This window comes from Carica papaya, chromosome 9 (assembly GCF_054855325.1).
Source record: "Carica papaya isolate Zhongbai chromosome 9, ASM5485532v1, whole genome shotgun sequence".
NCBI classification, from domain to species: Eukaryota; Viridiplantae; Streptophyta; class Magnoliopsida; order Brassicales; family Caricaceae; genus Carica; species Carica papaya.
In genome coordinates, this window is record NC_142317.1 from 11,013,410 (window position 1) to 11,028,211 (window position 14,802).

Sequence of the window (14,802 nt, forward strand, 5' to 3'; positions counted from 1 at the left end):
TAATTTTTGGGGTCTAGAAAAATTACTTTTAATTAATTGGGAGTATATTTCTGTACACATATGTACATCTTGCTACATCTAAATTAATTATGGGTTGGACATTTTTACTCGGGGGCATATCATTTCCTATGGTTTTGGAAAATTTCTAAAATCGAACAAATCGGATTATTCAGAAATCTAAATTTATTGATTACTCCATGTTGATTCATACTCTCCTCCAACCTCATTTTTAATAATTCTTTTTCGCTAGAAAGAAAAAGGGTGCCAATAGTAGATGTCTTTTGAGTGCAAATAGCACTGACTGACTTCTTACAAAAGGAAAAAATGAAATACGTTTCTTTTGTCGGAAATAAAATGTATTTGGTACTTTCTATCATTACATAGAAAGATTTTCTTTCAAATTTTCTTTCCAAAAGCGATACGCTACTTTACAAAACCTAATTCAGGGTTACCACAACCTACCTAACTTCATTTAATCCCATCAGTCTTGAAGCAAACATGACGACAGGGCTAGGCACAATCTGGACATAGCCACAGCTTTGATCACGTTAGACTTGGCCACATCCAGCAATGGATCTGCCTGAAGGGCTTTGTCGAAACAGAACTTGGCTTCCTCCCACAGACCCTCAGCAACAAATACAAGACCTAGATTGTTAAATGCAGGAGCATAGCCAGGCTGCAGCTCGAGCGACTTTGTAAACATGGCCTTCGCTCGTTCGTATTGTTTTTGCTGACGATATAGATTTCCAAGGTTTGAAAAGATTGCATGTGCCTGATCAGATGTTGCCAATGCCAAGGCCCGTTTATACACATTTTCAGCCTGAGATGGCTCCTCTGATAATTGCAATGAAATACCTAACAATTTATATTTTTCCATGAGGTAATTCATGATTAAGAATACAAACTACAAATTAACCTTGAACTAACACATACCCAGATTCGACCATGCATAACTGCATTCTTTGAAACGAGCAACTGCAGCCTTGAGATATTTCTGTGCTGCTTTATATTGTTTGGAACAGAGGCTGTGAAGGCCAAGCTGGTGCCATTGCACAGCATCGTCTGGGTCCTCAGCTAATGCCTGATCATATAGATACAATTGAAAAAGCAAAGGCTTTTGTTTATAACAAGAAACATATGCACCACCATGAAAGACAAAAAGCTACTTAAAAGTTAACGTCACATAGCATCTCTCCAAAAACCAAGTGGCAAGGCTTCTTGCAGATAAAAAAGCACTTCGAAATCAGAAAAATCTAATACCTGCTTCAAACTGTTGGCAGCACGCTCTTCCATCTCCATCAATTCATTATGCTCTGTTTCAAATGCAGCTGCAATTTCATGTTGGACCTTATGAATCATGGCAAGTCCTCCCCAGGCCATGGGGGGCTCAATTGGAGCAGTGTCTCCTTCTCTTAATATTGAAGCCATCTCATTTCCAGCCAAGGAAATTTGTTCATTTGGATCTTGAGACCTTTCAACATCCTTCAGTCGGTGGACAGCAACAGCAAATCGAGTTGACAAACAATTAGGCTCTAGCCTTGCTGCCTGACGAGGAACAGTACGGTAACAATGAGCAAAATTTGCTCATTCACATAGTGAGACATTAAAAAAGAGCAGAAAAACAATATCAACACTAGAGCATGTATCATCTCTAAATAAATTTTGAATATTTCCATAATTAAGTCGTTTATAAGAGAAGATTCCCACATTTTCATGATAAAAGGAAAAACAAAGACCTTTGATAAAAAAGATAAAGGAAACCAATGAACAACCTCAATAAAAAGAAGCTATAGCAAGGAGCCATGAGCACCTTCTCCAAACATTTGCTGGAACTTCGGTGGTCACCAATTAAGTAATATGCATTAGCAAGATTTGCCCACAAATGTGCTGCTCTGGGATCTGCTTTCAGTGCAGCTAATAAACAGTCCCTTGCGACATGGATAGCTTCAACCTGGTTTGCAGAAGCACCTTCACCAGCATTTGCTCCAGCACCTAACATTTAGTGAGAGGGGGCCACGATTAAGCAGGTTTCTTAATTAAGCTTGTCTTAAACAAGAGAAAGAAAGGCAACTTCCAGAAAAACTTGAACCATCTCCAAAAGAGAAATATATTGAAAAATTTAAGCACCAGATTTATAGACTAAAATTAAGGTAGAGCATACCAGCAACATGGGAACCATATTTGCACAAGAGCACAGCAGCATAGTTTATTAAGGCAGCAGGATGATTTTGATCCCTAAGGAGCAGATCTTGAAAACATTTTGCCGACAGCTCCAAATTTCCACTTTAAAAAGAAATAAAAAGATGAATGATTTAGTAACATTACCAACTAAAAGTAATATGAATAGATCACCTTAAAGAGAACCTTATGGCCAAAATTGTAAAAATAATCCTATATTCGTAATAGGCATAACAAAAAGAGATTGACCTAGAAATCTGACAGTATAGATACACGAAAATAATATGAGCTACAGGAGAATTGCCCAGATGAATCCTTTTTGTAACAAGTTAACAAAATTTCAAAGGTATAACCAACATAATTAAAAAAAAAATGAACTAGCATACCAGAAAATCATTCATCATAAAGCAAATAAAGAAAATTATGAATTATAAGAACATAATCATAAATCATTATGCTTTAGAAAAATTAGCTCCAGCACCAAGTCTGACAAATTTACCAGACAGAAGAGTGTGCTCCCAACGAAGCATGCTTCACAAATCAAAACCAACATATGCCATTTACTCTTCATACACCTAATATTTTCATTTCTTTACTTCATCAAGTGAACCTAATCTCCACAATTACCAGACATTTGCACACATAAAAAAGAAAATAAACTGTCATGATCGCTATCCTCTTGAGGTAATTCCTGGTAGCATTAATAGTGTGATAAAAATCAGCTAAATGTGATTATCAGATGTAATATACTCTCATTTTCAGATTACAATATATTCTTTTGTCATTTTATGGTCTTCTTTTCCTGCACATTCTAGACTTTCCACTTCTAACATCCAATTATAGCATTTATATAGCACCACATAACTTTTCTGTTTACTTCCAACTTCACCATTCTGTGCCCACTTCCTACGCTACATCTGCGGTTAAATTTCAACAGAAACGATATGCACAAACATAAGTGCAAAACAAAAAGCATAGCACATTTCACAATCTATTTTAAACGTAAAAAGAAAAAGAAATACTAACCTCTGAAGGTACGCCATTCCAAGGTTTCCAAGACAATCATAATTATCAGGAACAATTGTCAACAAAGATGACAAAACTGATATAGCGCTCTATAGACAAGGATAAAGCGACACCACATAATGAGTGAAAATGACAAAAATGGTTATTCAAGCAAGAATAATAGCAATGTAGTTGCACCTGCAGACGACCAGTTTTAAGAAGTATTGAGCCTAGGGTGTTCCATACAACTGCTTGTCTAATATCTGATTGCATTGAATCCTTCATTTTAGAAAGAATTTCCTCAAGCTCTTCCGGTTCAAGCTCTCTATCTGAACCAGTATCCCCTATTCCTTCCAAAAGAAGACACTGCAGAATGATAAACAATATCAAGATTAGTCACCATTAGAAATGCTCACTCTATCCCTCATAAAGTACTGCACCTGTGCATGGTGGATCTGGACTAGTGAAAGCAAGTCAGGCCGAGCAATATCTGCCTCACAGCGTAACAAGATCTCCACTGCCTTCTCATATGCCGAAATTGCCTATAGTATTTCCATAGCTAAATAATGTTGGTGAGGCAAGCAGATTAATCCATGCACATAATTCTACAGTTTCAAAAGCTACCTTTTGAGGCTGACCCAATCTTTGGTACATTAGGCCAAGGATAAAATGTGCATGACCATTTTTGGGCATCTTCCTTGCAACATGTACCAAACCCTGCAAGCAGACATTTCTTATGTTAATGTTTTGTAATAACAAAGGGATGTTTGAGTATGTCCTTTTCAATATGATTTGTACGCTCTTTTCTAATGCAAATATTGACAAAAGCAATGTACTTATTGATGTAATCCAGAAGAAAACAAATAGGCCAAATATCTGATGCATATCATCATAAATCATAGAAAGAAACTGAAAGACAATTCCTAATAGCAAAAGACAGACAGATATCATGATACATTTTCCACAGTAAGATGAAGAATTAATCAGTGAAGTAATCACCCTGAAGTGTTTTTGTACAAAAGAATATCCTCTCATTATAGAAACAGAAACGTCAAAGGCCACAACTGAAATAACAGAGTCCACCTCCAATTTAGATGGAATATGTTAATGAAATATCTCACCACCATATCTGCACCTGTCCTATGAGAAATCAAGTTTAGGCTAGAATTGAAAATGAAGGAAACTACAAGGTACTGCAGAGAAGCTGGCAGATTTACTTTCCTGTTTCAGTTCACCGGTGGAAAAAGACATTTAAAAAAAACCCTAAAGAAAGACTAAAATAGCATATTTACCTGTGATTGAGGACGGAAAAATTTAGAATCTGAAAGGAAAAGACCAAATTTTATATCAAAGCTACTATAGGTCTTTGCTGTTACTCCATAGAGTAAAAGAAACTGCTACTTTCCCTTGGATGATATTTATAAGAGTAGAACTCCACCTAAGGTGGGGCATTTTGTGTTGAAAGCAGGCTGGGAACATATTCTCAAAATTAGCAATCTTATGAAAGGAAGAAAAGTTTGATAAGAAAAGAATGAAAAGAACTCAGATGCCAATTAAGTGTAAAGCCAGGACAGCTCCCCGCTAATATCCAACACTCAGACATTTGTGAGACTCACTCTCCGTCTAATGGGGCTGAAGTGGGCAGTAAGCTGTAGCTGGCTCCATCCTGGATGAGATCAGAGCTGGGGAGACCTCTCAAGACCTTAAGATAGAAACAGGGTTATGACCCTTGTTCCTCCATATTTTGAACTAAATAGAAAGAGAGGAAACTTAGTTCTTGAGGGGTGGAGCTACAACTGTAGAAATACCTGATTTTGTTCACTAAACCTTGGTTCATGGAGCATGCTCACCTTTCATGGAAAGCTTGTTATATCTGATTTCATATATGTTTTACTTGGAAGTAAGTAATACAGTTTTTATATGGACGGTAGCCCTCCATGCCTTCCTATTAATACTTTTCCTATTTTTTTTGGTACTTGTGAGCAATAATTTGTTTTTCAATCAAAAAACATATAGACATACAAATTAAATAAGCATCAAATAAACAGCCACTAAATGAATATCACACACCCACCTCAACTACCACACACACACAGACACACCCTTTTTTCTTTTTTGAAATAAACACACACACTAAGTGAGCATAGTCTCCCATGACAATGATCCAGAGCAACAACATGTCACATTATAATTTAGAGCATTTTTCCATATTGACAGAAAGGAAAAACTATGTCTCTCCATTTTTTCTGGTAGTAAGTTTAAGCAGGGATAAAGTTCTTAATTGATTAAAGCCATACTTGGTAGTGTCCAAGTGCACCCAATATTAAGCCCATTTTTGCTTTTAAGATTGTAAGACATGTAACACAAAATATTGAAACAGAGGACCTTACTGTTTTCAGGCTGCTAACTTTTTCCTCCCGAGATGAGGAAACCCCTTGACCAGGTTGATCACCATCAACATCAACTCCATACTCAATAGAGGTGTCTACCTTATTAATTCTGGAACGGAACTTCCCCACTTTGTGTAGCTTTTTGCTGTCTCCTTCAGCTGCATCAATCTCTTTGGATATTACATTACTTTTATCTTGACTACTATCCTCACCAGTCAACCTACAATACCAGCGACACCTTTCACTAAAACATCCAGTAAAATAAGGACAGTAAAACACAAGGTTGCTAAGATAATCAAGCAAATCACAAAATTCAGCAGTCAGCATGAAACTTTCAGTTCTGCTTTCGAAGTGGTCGCTTTAGAATTTAAATTAGCGAAAATCCAAATAGACTATAACTGGACGTGTTGTAACGATAAAAAAGAGCAAATCAATCATCACGAGCATATACAAAGTTTCACTTGCATCCTTGGTATAAACAAACAAGAAGTTCACATATTATTTGTATCTGAAACTAAACCGTATTATATAACAAGACAATCTAATCGAACTATCTACTGTTTTATAAAGATAATTGAAAAAGCTTGACCAAAAACCATTTAACTTGTATTTGAAATTGAATTCACAACAATCTCATAACTATCTACGATTTTATACAGTAAATTGAAGAAGCTTTCAAGATTCACTAGCAAATGGCTGCTGAGAAAATTAGGAAAAGAAAACACCATAATTTAGGAATTTGCAGCCAACGGAAAAAGATATCTCAAAGGAAATTTTTGAACAGTGAGAGAAGTTTGAGTAAGCACTTGGAATTGGACCGGGTGAGCTCAGGAGCTGAGAGGTGGACGGAATCGTGGTCGTCGGTTTCAGGAGGATTGACGTTGAGGTCAGCTAAAACGACGACCTTGGGGGCCTGAACAGACCTAGTGGCATCGTCAATGGAGGTCTCAGCGGCGGCGGGTTCGGGTTTTATAGAAACTACTTCTTGGGGTTCCATGGTTGAATCAAGTTTCTTAGAGTCCAAAGAAGAAGACGGTGAGGGAGACGGCCCCGACAATTTAAAGACTCTTTTTTGTTTATTAGGTGCTTTGTATATGCGAATATGGTTCTTTAGGTAATTATAATCGGGAGACCATGTAAAGGTTCTGTTTGCTAAAAAAAAATTTAATAGGAAAGAATAGCTGTTTTTAACAAAAATTTATAAATTTTAATAATTACGTGCAATTTATAAAGTATATATAATTAATAATAGAGTAAATTATTAAATTAATTTTTAAAATTTAATAATTATTATAATTTAATATTTAATATTTTTTATAATTTGATCTGTTATATTATTTATTTATTTATTTTAAATATATAATTTTTTAATAAAAATAAATTAAAAGAATAATTGATCAAATTAATAAATACTTATTAATAATAAATTGTTATTAATTTATTTATTTAGTAAAAGTTATTTTTTGATATGTTCTTTAATTATTTAAATATAACTTAATTACTTTAATTTTTTTGTTGTTAAAAAAAAATATATACTTTTGAAAAGAATAAAAAATATCAGGTAAAAAATTGTGAACAAAAATATTATAAATTAAATTATAATAAATATTAAATTTTAAATACTAATTTAGTAACTTGCCCTCAATAATATTACACTTTAAAGAAAATGCACGAAAAAAAGAATAATCTAATTGTAATCATTACTCTGTAGAAAGGACGAGTTTTTTAGATATGTTTTTATTTTTTAAATTAGAAAAACAAATTTAGTTAGGAACACAAGATATTTTTAAAAATAACAAAATGTATTTACGGTAGACCAAATAAAATTTATCAATAAATTTTAATTAGTTAAAATACATATGTAATTTAAGGGGAAAAAAACATTATCAAAGTTATTAATATAAATTCAAGATTTTAAAAAATGTTATTGTTGCAAAAAAAAAAATTATATATTTTAACCTAAGTTTACTTAGAAGATATATAAATCTACCGGAAATAATGAAAATTAATTCCACATAAAACGTTATACACTTTAAATGTATTAACTGTAATAAAATTTAGAATATTATTAATTTTACATAATGTTTTGTAATGTCAATTTCTATTATTTAAAAATATGTTTACAATCTCTTGAGTTCACACCAAACTCCAATTTGAAACCATAAGGACTCCTCAACCAATTAGCCAAATTACTGAAAGGCTGTAACCAGTTTTTTACCAATGGCAAATAAGAGCACCTCCCCTGCCTGAATAGCCATTTCCTTGCTCAACCTAATTAATCTTGAATTGTCGAATCCCTAACAAGACAACACGGTCTGATTTTCCAATTTGCTGCATGGCTCCACAAGGCATGTAAAATTATGCGTCATTTTACTAACCTAAAACCTTAGTGAAATAGATCCCAAGAGAGAGAGAGAAAATAAAAAGCATGAAGAATCACAATACTCAGAATGAAGAGCATAACATTGCCCCCAATAGCAGAGCATCACATCAGACTGATCTATAACTAAAATGATTCTTGATGTGACATGACCCTAAAACTGTCAACAACAAAAAAGGACCAACTTTGTACATTGGCTGGGATCAGAGGAATCTCCATCAGATAACCATTCAAAGAGAGGATAAGAAAACATCAGAAGAAAACTAAACAACCCATATCTATCTATCCACCTTTGGAGCACTGCAAGGCAATTAACAGTAACAGAGAGGTAATGGGGCAACAACATACATCAGAGAGACAAATAGAAACGCAAGTCCTTCTCAAGAAGCTGGGACTGAAATCGACAGAGCATCTGCTGCTGCAGATGACCCGAAGGATGGCAAAAGCCACCCTTTCTTCTGGGCATACTCCATGTAGAAATTGAATTTCTCCTTTGCATTTGGGATGTCAAGAGCCAGATCATCAAGCCCATCCTTCACCCTGGTGAAGCCTTTTGTCATCTGATTGATCGTAATGAGCCCCTCACTAAAGCACTCCTGCAGCAGATCCAACATCTGATCATTCTTCTTCTCCATGGCCATCACTAATGCCTTCTTCACCACCTCATGGTTGAAGAAAGGCATTCCAAGATCACGAATGCATTGACAAGCTTCAGCCACAACGCCCCCACTTTCATACTCCTCCAACAGCTTCATTATCTTGTCCTTCGCATCCTCCACAGCCCACCCTGTTCCACCTCCCCAGCATCTCAGGATCCTCTCTCCAGCATGACGAGCAGCAATTAATGATCTAGCCATATGCACAGTCTCACTACCACTGCAATTTGGTGGTAACCTGCTACCTATCTCTTCAAGATTCAGTGGAGCCAAGACATCATCAATCACAGCTCTAGCCAGAAATAGGGCAAGCTCATTTGAAGCATCTAGAATGTCCAGTGCTGTATCTTCTGCAGATTCCAAGAGCATGACAAATCCATTTACAATGTCTTCGGTTGAGAAGATCTCAATGTGAAGGGCAGAAAGCAAAATAGATGCCATCTCTTTCTCTCTGTTCTTCCTGTCCATTGCAAGGGTGATCAGCTTCTTCAAGAAAATTGAGTTAAACTCGTGTGCCCCTAAATCTTCAAGACTGTGGATGAGTTCCGGAATGTCATCTGAGAGAAAATACTCGTGAATTATAGTCACTACCTCCTCTTTATACCGCCTAACTTTTTCTTTGTTGTCCTGTAATTCTCCACCCTCTCCAGAGGATTTTATAAATGAGCCATCAAGCCATCCTTCAGAAATAGCTTTAGGGACAAGTAACTTGAACAAGGTTTTTGCAGATGGAATGTCAAGAGCAAGATCATCAAGACTGTCTGCTAATCGAGCAAACCCCTTCATCATTTGACTGGAACTTATTAGGCCTTCTTCAGCTGCTTCCTTTAACAGTTTCAGCATAAGTGATTCAGCTGTTTGAATCTCCATTGCAAGAACCAAAGCCCGCTTCACAACCTCATGATGAAAGAATGAAACCCCTAGCTCTCTTATGCACCTGCAAGCCTCAAAAGCATCACCATTCTCCACATACTCTCTTAGAAGATCGGCAATTTTTTTCTTAACTTCCTCAACTGTAATGTGAGTACTACCACCCCACCTCCTCTCCACTAGTTCTGCATGGTGTGGCGCTGACAGATAGCTCTTTTCGGCAGTCTGGATAACCTGAAAACCTTTGGAGGATTCTAGAAGTGTTTTCTTCGCCCTAGTGAGGAAAGCAGGTGGAAGTATGTCATCAACCACAGCCCGAGCCAGGAACAAAGCTAGGATATCAACAGCATCAAGTATATCCACTGCAAGGTCATCAGCAGACTCAAGAAGAATGACAAACCCATCCCTAATCTGGGCAGGGCTGATGACATCAGCATACAATGCTGAAAGTAGGACTGAAGCCATTTCCTTCTCCTTATCATGCCTGTCCATTGCCATAGAAACAAGACGCTTAATGAAATAAGGATGATATTCACTTGAGCCAAGTTCTCTAAGGTCAGATGTGGCCACTTCCACATCACCAGTGGTGAAGTATTCTTCTATTATGGAAACTACAGCTTTCTTGTAATCATCCAAGGGGTCTGAAATAGTTGAACCAACTAGCTGATACGGTTCCTATAAAAATTATTCAAGAAAAGGATTAAAAGAAAACAAAGATGGTAATGTAATCATCCCAAACCCCTCCCACCTCCTAAAATATACATTACAATTGAAACAAAAAATAACTTCTAAAATTACCAAAGTAACTTGCATGCATAGTGAAATACAAAAAGTGAGCAACAATGAGTGCTTCAAGTAATGCATTATGATTCTGAGAAAGTAGAAACAGATGAAAAGCAGCAATTACCTCTCCACTGTCGTAGTTGGGATCATTCCGATCAATGTGGGATTCACCATCAACATCAAGCAGTTTTCCCCATGTTCCCTTACCCCCAGCACCATCTGTCAAAATGAAATATAAAAAAAAATGCTACTCAGAATCAAACACAAAAAAAGTTCTTAAAAAAATAAAAAAAATTGATGAAAATGCAGGAGAAAATCAAATCCGTCATATGATAATTGGGTTTATTCATGACTTCACATAGTTTATTGCAAATGCAAATGAAAAATATCACTTGTTAAAAATAATGCATATATGGAATCCAAATTCCTTTAAGTAGTTCAATACAAATAAAGAAATAAGCAAATAAAACAATATCCTAGAAACCCCATCACCAACCATTATTATAGACTCCTACAAGTGCGGACTTTTAGTAAATAAACTACTAAGAGTTACCGCATCCAGCAAGATGTGCCATGGGGTGCGGGTGCTTAAAAGCAGGAAAGCCCCACTATAAATGAAAGTTGAAATACCAAAAGCAATTAACAAATACATGACCTTTATGCCTAAAAGACATGAGCTGTATATCCATTTCGAGAAATCAGAGTAACAAAGATATTAACTTAAGGCAATGTTCCAATCGCATGAACTATTTATAGAAGAAATTCACGCAATTAATGAAACTCCAGATGCCAAAAGCAATTAACAAAAGCATGACCTGCATGACTATTGAAAAACATGAGCTGTATAGTCAATAAATATTTTAACAGTCATCTTTAATTAGTTTTTACCTATGAGAGGAAGAATTCCTCCATAAGGTGATGAAAAATAAAAAATTCTCTTGGAGGTAAATTTCCATCATCTTCCAATGGAATATTCACCTTCTCAGTTACAATGTCGATTTCCAAATAAATTCCATATAAATGGTTTACTGGGTCCAAAAATTGCCTAAAGCCCATAAAGAAAGTGTTAAACCAAAAGATAATCTGACACGCACTCGCAGGGACCTAAAAAAGACAATAATATAAATAACAGCAATGAATATATCATTTTATCAGAGATTTCGGAAAGGACACATCCGTTTTAGTGGTATAAAGCAATTTTATACCATAAACATATAGGAAATACCAGTCAAACATTTTTTCACCAAATACGAACTAACAACAAAAAATAGACGGCAATTAATGCACAGTAATCAATATCAATACACATTATTGGCCATATTGATAATTTGGATTTCAACTCTCTTCCATTCTGACAAAAGCAAAGTAGCTCTGTTGCGACCAAGCATCTGTGACTCCCATACCCTCAAAGGCTTTAAGCACAAGATTAGTAGAAATCCATGCCCGAGAACAAAATTCCTCAGTTAATCAGAAAATAAAGGATTGTCACATAGTTCAGGAAAAGTTCAACAGTATCACAACTAAAAATGTATAAGGTGGCACTTTAATAGTTTATTTCCTGCTTTGATCATTAAGATTTGATCTAGACCGTAGACCTCTTTCATCCTAGATAGAAAGTGTTTTAGCCTATATAATGTTTTCAAAATGCATGTAGACAGCTTTAACAAATCAAAAATAACCATAGAAGATGGGAATAGTTAAATGAATGCGAGGACATATAACCAAGATAAATAAAATGGCATGTGAGTGAGACAAATGAAGCAACATGTCACGAGCCTCGTTCATCGCTCTGATCTGAGAAGAAACAGAGAGAAAAAGAATTGACAGAGAGAGACTAGACTGCTTAAGTTAATTGATTTTTCCTCCCTACATTCACAGAGATCTTGCCTATTTATAGGCTACAAAAGGCAGGAAATGGGACGTATAACCTCCAGGAGCGCTTAGAAGTTGTAACCACCTGAACGGCCAACAAGACAATCGGGAAAGGTCCCGATCGTCCTCTGTTTTTCTGTTTTACCATTCATCAAACCCTAACCCTAACTCTAGCTGCATGCTGTTATAATGGAAAAGACCAAATTACACTTGTACAATTTGTCTCCTTCGCACTTGTGTAGTTTTTTTCCTATGTTACCCCTGGTTATTGACACAACATATAACCAGCATAAAAAACGGAACTCATTACCAACATAAATGAAATGATCCATAACTAATATACAGATGAATTACAAGCACAATAGAAGCATCAGTGAAAAAGTAAAATAGGATCTTGTATGTGTTACGTGGACAATTTTCTTTCAATATTTTTAGAGATCAATTTTTTATTGAAAAAATAAATTAATATTCATAAGGTATCAAGAGGGTTTCACCCATTTATAAAACAAAATTGTTTACATGTATTAACAAGCTCTCCTTCGAAATTAGCACAACTGGTAGACCATAAACACAGATAACACATCCACCTACATCTAACCATAAAGAAGGGCATATCATTTGTCCAACTCTCCTCTGTTGTAATGATAGAAACTACTACAGTAGCATTGCAATAGTCAAACTTGCTGCTGGATATCCAGTTAGAACTTTTAAGGCTCTTGTTCCATTCATTAGCACAACAGTATCATGCACAGAAGGTTTATTATCCAGTAAGTGCGATCAAAGAATCAATAAAGGGGGGGAAAAAAAGGAGTTATAACACCCATGTGACAGATATATAATGTAAATTAAAAATTAATTGATCGAGCAACAGACCAATAATATTCATCAACACATCCCAATTAACAATTAGAAAAAAAAACAGTAATCACAAAGGACCATAGCATTTTAAAAATTAATTGATCCAGCAAGAGACCGATAGTATTCACCAATACATCTGATTTAAAGATTAGAGAAGAAAGACAATAATCACAAAGGATTACAATAGTCTTATTAAAATAGAAGTGATCAGCAGTAGCATTAAGATGAAGAGAGGGAAGTACTACACTCACCCTTCTTCACTCGGACAAACTTCCCAGAGTGTGACCTACGCACATGCCTTACCGCAATCCCAGCTGTTGGAGCCTTGCCACCAGCAGGAACTTTTAATTGATGATCGGAGAGCAGGGAGGTTGGGGATTTCGGAGATGATGACAAAATTTCTGAATTCTGGCTGGCTATTTTCAACATTTCCCTTTGCTCATGAGTCAGAAACCCCTCACTCGATGCCATTTATACAGTCACTAAAATAAAGAAAAAAAAAGATAACATGAGACTGCCAGAAATATCATTTATTGACCAAAAAGAAAAAACAGTAGCTCAAGAACTTCGACACATCGCAATAAGGCAGCAGATTACACATGAGCCTCGTTAGTTCCTGGAAAAGATAGGTAAGAGCAGTAGGTTACAGACTCACAATGAATGCTTCGTTCATTGAGAAGCTATGCGACAGTGTCAACTAACAATATAAATAAATATTAATATTTAACGAATAAAATCTTGGCAATAAATCAAGAATTCCAGGTTGAAAAGCAAAACAAGTACGATTTAGTCCAAGCTCGCTAAAACCGGAATAAAAGAAAATAAAAACAGAAAACCTTATAGGTTATGCACGGAAACCAAATAGGCGAAAGGAATACCAAAAAAAAAATCACAAACGAATTATCATATTCACAGGGATAAATGCTTGTTGTTTCTGCTCAGCAATCTTACATAGCAAACACATACTTATTCAACACCTTTTCTTCAAGTTTTCCTTCTTTACTCAGTAATGACAAATCTTCATAAGACGAAGAAACAACCAAAATACGATTAGAAAAAAGCGAGAGAATGAGAAAGAGAGGAAGTACCTGTTTTCGGCTTTGGAGATGCAAGTGTATTAGTACCTTTGAATACAAATGAATCTAGAACCTGAATCCAACTCTTCTGTGCTTGGCCCGGATCTCGAGCCAAGACAGGAGGAGCAAACCGGATCTCCAAATCGGACCTCCGGTTTGGACCTCGAGATTACACTGAGACCAAAAAAAAAAAACAGCGAAGAAGAAGACAGTGAAGCCAAGATCAAAGACAGAGGAGGTCTGAGAGAAAAAAAAAAAAACCTAGATCCGAGCTTGATTAAGCAGGGGGTATGGGTCCGTGTCTCAACCGGTTGTGGAGAAGAGAGTGAGAGTAAACGAAATGGAGGAAATGGATGAGGATGAAAAAAGAAGTGAGGGATTTTATATAGGGAGGCTACGGTTGCGGGTACACGTCATCAAGACGGGTTGTGTGTCCACGTGGCACTGACGCTGCGGAAAAGGATCACCGTTGTTGCCGGTCTTTCGCTTACACCCGGCGACATCCTAACCGGCTAGGGCTCTTTAGGATGGAAATGATTTAAATTACTAAATTACCCTTTTTCGCTTTTTGTCATATAATTTTGCATTATTTTGTTGGATATTTATTTTACTTTCTATTTTTTCCATGAAACTAAATAATTATATATATATATATATATATATTTATGAGTATCAAGAAAGAAAGAAAAAAAAAAAATCGGTAATCAACAACTAAACATCAACAGCTAATATAA

General features: G+C 35.9%; 2 protein-coding genes across 4 annotated transcripts; both read right to left on the minus strand.

Moving 5' to 3' along the window:
- Positions 1 to 259: 259 nt before the first annotated feature.
- LOC110823008 (tetratricopeptide repeat (TPR)-containing protein) lies at positions 260 to 6,675 on the minus strand. Of its 2 annotated transcripts, none has more exons than XM_022053265.2 (11): positions 6,380 to 6,675; positions 5,574 to 5,793; positions 3,808 to 3,900; positions 3,624 to 3,725; positions 3,382 to 3,549; positions 3,205 to 3,293; positions 2,162 to 2,283; positions 1,811 to 1,992; positions 1,261 to 1,545; positions 934 to 1,081; positions 260 to 834 (listed from the first exon to the last, which is right to left on the minus strand). In XM_022053265.2, exons 1-11 carry the CDS (start codon positions 6,568 to 6,570, stop codon positions 482 to 484), a joined length of 1,953 nt encoding a protein of 650 aa, XP_021908957.1. In that variant the 5' UTR covers positions 6,571 to 6,675; the 3' UTR covers positions 260 to 481. The 2 variants fall into 2 exon arrangements, with proteins under 2 accessions (XP_021908957.1, XP_021908956.1); XM_022053264.2 differs by having other exon boundaries at positions 260 to 855; positions 6,380 to 6,674.
- Positions 6,676 to 8,015: 1,340 nt separating this feature from the next.
- Positions 8,016 to 14,536, minus strand: LOC110822933 (MA3 DOMAIN-CONTAINING TRANSLATION REGULATORY FACTOR 1-like). Of its 2 annotated transcripts, none has more exons than XM_088211081.1 (5): positions 14,081 to 14,536; positions 13,590 to 13,608; positions 13,244 to 13,474; positions 10,387 to 10,481; positions 8,016 to 10,154 (listed from the first exon to the last, which is right to left on the minus strand). In XM_088211081.1, exons 3-5 carry the CDS (start codon positions 13,461 to 13,463, stop codon positions 8,334 to 8,336), a joined length of 2,136 nt encoding a protein of 711 aa, XP_088067207.1. In that variant the 5' UTR covers positions 13,464 to 13,474; positions 13,590 to 13,608; positions 14,081 to 14,536; the 3' UTR covers positions 8,016 to 8,333. The 2 variants fall into 2 exon arrangements, with proteins under 2 accessions (XP_088067207.1, XP_088067206.1); XM_088211080.1 differs by lacking the exon at positions 13,590 to 13,608 and having other exon boundaries at positions 14,081 to 14,242; positions 14,330 to 14,535.
- Positions 14,537 to 14,802: the final 266 nt, after the last annotated feature.